General features: G+C 38.3%; 1 protein-coding gene across 1 annotated transcript; it reads left to right on the top strand.

Moving 5' to 3' along the window:
* Positions 1-1,385: 1,385 nt before the first annotated feature.
* On the top strand, positions 1,386-3,037 carry LOC112617639 (zinc finger protein 669-like). The gene is made up of 3 exons (XM_025374351.1): positions 1,386-1,507; positions 1,702-1,760; positions 2,186-3,037. The coding sequence occupies exons 1-3, from the start codon at positions 1,387-1,389 to the stop codon at positions 3,035-3,037; spliced, it is 1,032 nt and encodes a 343-aa protein (XP_025230136.1). The 5' UTR covers position 1,386.
* The last annotated feature ends 1,987 nt before the right edge of the window (positions 3,038-5,024 follow it).

Genomic DNA, 5,024 nt, shown 5'->3' with positions numbered 1-5,024 from the left:
GTTTGAGTTTGTCTGTTCCTTTATCACTTTTTTCTTACATAAAAAAAATTCTGCCTAATCCTTCGTTAAAAAAAAAAATCTTCCTGTGACTTCTGAAAGTATTCTGGTTTTATCTTTTGTATTTGAATATATAATAAGATGATTATTGTTCATGGAATAGAGAAGAATGCAATACATTTTCCCAAGTAGATGCCAGCCTGGTTTGCCTCAAATTTTAAAGTGCATATAATTTCTTTTTCTATTCTATAGTGCCTACTCTATCATTCCTCAACTTTCCATATAGATGCTGGGTCATTAAGACTTTTTTTTCCTTTGGTCTGCTTGCTCATCTCTCTGCTAACACTGTGCTGTCCTGAATATTTTTGTTTGAAAATCTTAAAAGTATGTTAGACAAGCCATCACTCTTTTTTTAGATGACTAAAAATGATTAGACATTGGTCATTTTTACTACATATGAAAGAGTAGCTTTTCTTGCCTAAAACCACCTGATTTGGGAATTTATGTGGTTTCATAGGAATAGCATCTGGAAGTGGTGACATTAATGTCATTTTAAAAAGCATGTGTCCTATTTCCTCTTATTCCTTTCTGCCTTGATATTGTGCAACAGAAATTTGAAAAAATTATTGTATTAGTATTGTTAAATATCAATTATTGGTTTTATTTACTACTCAATTAAATTTAATAAGCCTATTCTCTCTTGGTGTAATCACGTGGAATGGGGTTCACTTCCACAGTTAACAAGTGACAGCACATGTAAAATATTGTCTACCAGGGAAATTCATTGAACACTTAGTGTTCAGACTGTGTTTTTGTGTCTGGTTCCCTAAGCACCACTGCAGTGACACAAAATAATAGACTTTCAGCAGAAGAAGTTTTGGAAAATATACTGCATAAGCCATTTAGATGCAGTGAGTCATTCTTATTACTTGGGTTGGTGGAATCCCTTTCAAAATGTAAGTTCCTAATACAAACAAAGATTGAACTTTGCGAGCAGGTATTTTTAAGAATAAGTAGTCTCAGGACTGATAATATTAACTCACTTATGCACATCAGGTAGGACTTTAGTATGACAGATACTAGAAATGTACAAAGTGAAGTTAAAAGGTAACTCCTAGCAGCATATCGTAATCTCACTCCCTGGATTCTCTAATGAGATGGGTGTTTCTACTTTGCTGTTGCCTTTTTGAATAGTTCAATTCTAGCATTAGTACTGCTGTGTGGGAGGGAGTATGTGTGAACAGAGTAAGAGTTGTGACAATCAAGTCATAGAATAAATGCTTGGAAATTTTAGAATCATGTAAACAGCTTATGAATTGAGTATACATTCCCAGTGCTCTCAGTCTCACTCATCCTTCTATCCACATGTGTGGAATGTTTTAGGACTCCATGGCTTTTGAGGATGTGGCTGTGAACTTTACCCAGCAGGAATGGGCTTTGCTAGATTCTTCTCAGAAGAATCTCTCCAGAGAAGTGATGCAGGAAACCTGCAGGAACCTGGCTTCTGTAGCTAAGAATGACAACACATTTCACTTAATTACAGAACAATTTCCCTATCATCAGTGCTATTTGTGATTTGGAATGGGGCAAGGGAATGATTTGGTGAATAAATCAGGCATGGGCACTGTGTACAATGAACATGAAATCTAGTAATGTTTCTATAGTTTGAAATAATTCACGATAATTTTGTGCATCTGCATTTTAGGAAAAAACGGAAAGACCAGAATATTGAAGATCACTTCAAAAAACGGGAAAGATACAAGATAATTTGCACCGAGAAGAGGAAATAAAGTCCTTTGAAGGAATCTTAGCATGTCATGAATTTAAAAACAAGCAATCAAAGCAAATAAGAGTCACTTGAAATTCATTTCCTTTTAGAAAAATTTCACCCAAAATGTAACATACATCAGTGTAGCAGTCAGTGTTTGGAAAACAGTTTACTTGAAAATAGTACTACAAAATTGTGTATATGAATGTTACTATTTTGGTCATAGCCATGCAGGTGGTAGTTGTGTTTTCAGTAGTAGCCCATTTACTTTCAAATAATTCAGTCATGGCACAAAAACAAAAACAAAACAAAACAAAAATGCATTTTCCCTAGTATTGGTAGCAGTGCAAGTCGAAGACCTATGAATGAGTAGAAAGTTATTAAACCAACCAATAGTAATGTGCTTGTCATTTTTTTTACAGAAATCATATGGTACAGAGACTGTGTGAAAGCAAAGAAGGTAGTCAGTATGGACAAGTTGTCAGCCACATTCCAAATCTTGGTCTGAATGAGAACATTTCTACTGGATTAAAACAATGTGAATGCAGTATTTATGGAAAAGTCTTTGTACATCATTCCCTCCTTAATAGGCACATCCTAGCTCACTTAGGATACAAACCATATGGAGAGAAGCAATATAAATGTGAACAATGTGGGAAACTCTTTGTTTCTGTTCCAGGTGTTAGAAGACACAGGATAATGCACAGTGGAAATCCAGCTTATAAATGTACGATATGTGGGAAAGCTTTTCATTTTCTCAATTCAGTTGAAAGACATCAGAGAACTCACACAGGAGAAAAACCCTATAAATGTAAACAATATGGTAAAGCGTTCACTGTTTCCGGTTCTTGTCTAATACATGGACGAACTCACACTGGAGAGAAACCCTACGAATGTAAGGAATGTGGGAAAACACTCAGATTTTCTTGTTTTAAGACGCATGAAAGGACTCACACTGGAGAGAGATGTACCAAATGTGATAAAGCCTTCAGCTGTTCCACTTCCCTTCATGACCATGGAAGCATTCATACTGGAGAGAGACCCTATGAATGTAAACAATGTGGCAAAGCCTTTAGTCGTTTGAGTTCCCTTTGTAACCATAGAAGTACTCATACTGGAGAGAAACCCTATGAATGTAAACAATGTGACCAAGCCTTCAGTCGCCTCAGTTCCCTTCACCTCCACGAAAGAATTCATACTGGAGAAAAACCCTATGAATGTAAGAGATGCGGTAAAGCCTACACTCGTTCCAGTTACCTTATGCGCCACTAAAGAAGTCATGATATAGAGGTTGGGTGTAGTGACTCAGCCTATAATCCCAGCACTTTGGGAGGCCAAGGTGTGTGTATTGCTTGAGCCCAGGAGTTCATAACCAGCCTAGATTAAAACAATGTGAAACAACCTGGGCATCGTGATGAAACCCTGTCTCTACAAAAAATAAAATAAAGCCGGGCCCGGTGGCTCACGCCAGCTACTCGGGAGGCTGAGGCAGGAGAATGGCGTGAACGTGGGAGGCGGAGCTTGCAGTGAGCCGAGATCGCACCACTGCGCTCCAGCTTGGGCGACAGAAGCAGACTCTGTCTCAAAACAAAAACAAAGAAAATAATTAGCTGGGCATGGTGGCACATTTCAGTTGTCTTAGTTCTTTTTCAAGGACATAAAAGGCCACAGGGGCTTGGGGGGAAGCCCTGTGCATGCGGATCACGAGGTCAGGAGATCGAGACCATCCTGGCCAACATGGTGAAACCTCGTCTCTACTAAAAATACAAAAATAGCTGGGTGTGGTAGCATATGCTTGTAATCCCAGCTACTCAGGAGGCTGAGGCAGGAGAATCACTTGAACCCAGGAGGCGGAGGTTGCAGGGAGCCGAGATTGTGCCACTGCACTCCAGCCTGGCGACAGAGTGAGACTCCATCTCAAAAATAAATAAATAAATAAATAAAGCCCCTTGAATGTAAGAAATGTGGTAAAACATTTACTCTTTCCCATTCCCTCATAAACATGAAAGAGCTCACACTGCAGAGAAACCTTAAGAATGTAGGAAATGTGGTCAAGCCTTCAGATTTTCCTGAAGATTTGGGAGGGCTCAGAGTGGAGAAAAGGCTTTTGAATTTAAATTTATGGTAAGGCCTTCGGTTGTATTAGTTCCATTTGAAGACATCAGCTCATTCCTGAGAAAAACCCTATGAATGTCCAGAATGTTTGAGTGTTTCATTTCTCTCATACCCACTCAAGGACAGATGAAAATGCACGCTGTAGCTGGCTGGACCTTGTAAATACAAGAACGTACACAGGATTAAAACTCTAATAGTTTAGAAACTGCAAGAATATTTTCAGTTTTAACATTTACTTGAAAAGCCGTGTGAAAACTCCCACTGGAAAGAAGTTCTATAAGTGAAGCTTTTCTAATTTGGAAAGCCTGATGCAAATTAATTATCGTGCAGTGCTTGAAAAAAATCTATGAAATGTTACACAAGTTACAAGTATATTGTTTTTATCAGTGGCCCATTCTTAAAGAGTCTTGAGTATGCATTTCACCTTGTTTTGCAGGGAAACCTTGAGGTGAGAGTTCTGTAAATGTTCTTTAAGCAGTAGTACTTGAATTTCATAGGTAATGATATTTTCTTAAGTCTGTTGGTAGAATTTTTGTCTATTCATTTGATAATGTGCTGGATTCATGGTTGAATTTGGATGTTTTTCTAATATGTAGGTAAGTTTAATTTTTTTATTTCATTATTATTTCTTTTTGAGATGGAGTCTCACTCTGTTGCCCAGGCTAGAGTGCAGTGGTTCGATCTCGGCTCACTGCATCCTCCGCCCCCAGGGTTTAAGCGATTCTCCTGCCTCAGCCTTCCGAGTAGCTGGGACTACAGGTGAACGCCACTACATCCAGCTAATTCTTTGTATTTTTAGTAGAGACAGGATTTCACCATGTTGGCTAGGCTGGTCTTGAACTCCTGACCTCATGATTTGCCTGCCTCGGCCTCCCAAACTGCTGGGATTACAGGCATGAGCAACTGCGCCCGGTCAGGTAAGTTTCATTTGTATGTATTGTCCTGTGATTAATGGACCAGTGAATAATGATTGTGAATTCTTGGGATTGTCTTACTAGCCTCATTTGGCAAATTTTGATTATCCCTTGTCCATTATACACATCCCACCTATTTTTATTAAATGAAAAACTACTCTTGATGTCAAGATATTTATTTTTTGCTAATAATGAGTTGGTATTAATTCCTAAGTACATACAGTTTACCC

The sequence above is a fragment of the Theropithecus gelada genome, unplaced genomic scaffold (genome assembly GCF_003255815.1).
Source record: "Theropithecus gelada isolate Dixy unplaced genomic scaffold, Tgel_1.0 HiC_scaffold_2969, whole genome shotgun sequence".
Lineage (NCBI taxonomy): Eukaryota > Metazoa > Chordata > Mammalia > Primates > Cercopithecidae > Theropithecus > Theropithecus gelada.
This window is presented reverse-complemented; position numbering and strand designations above follow the sequence as displayed.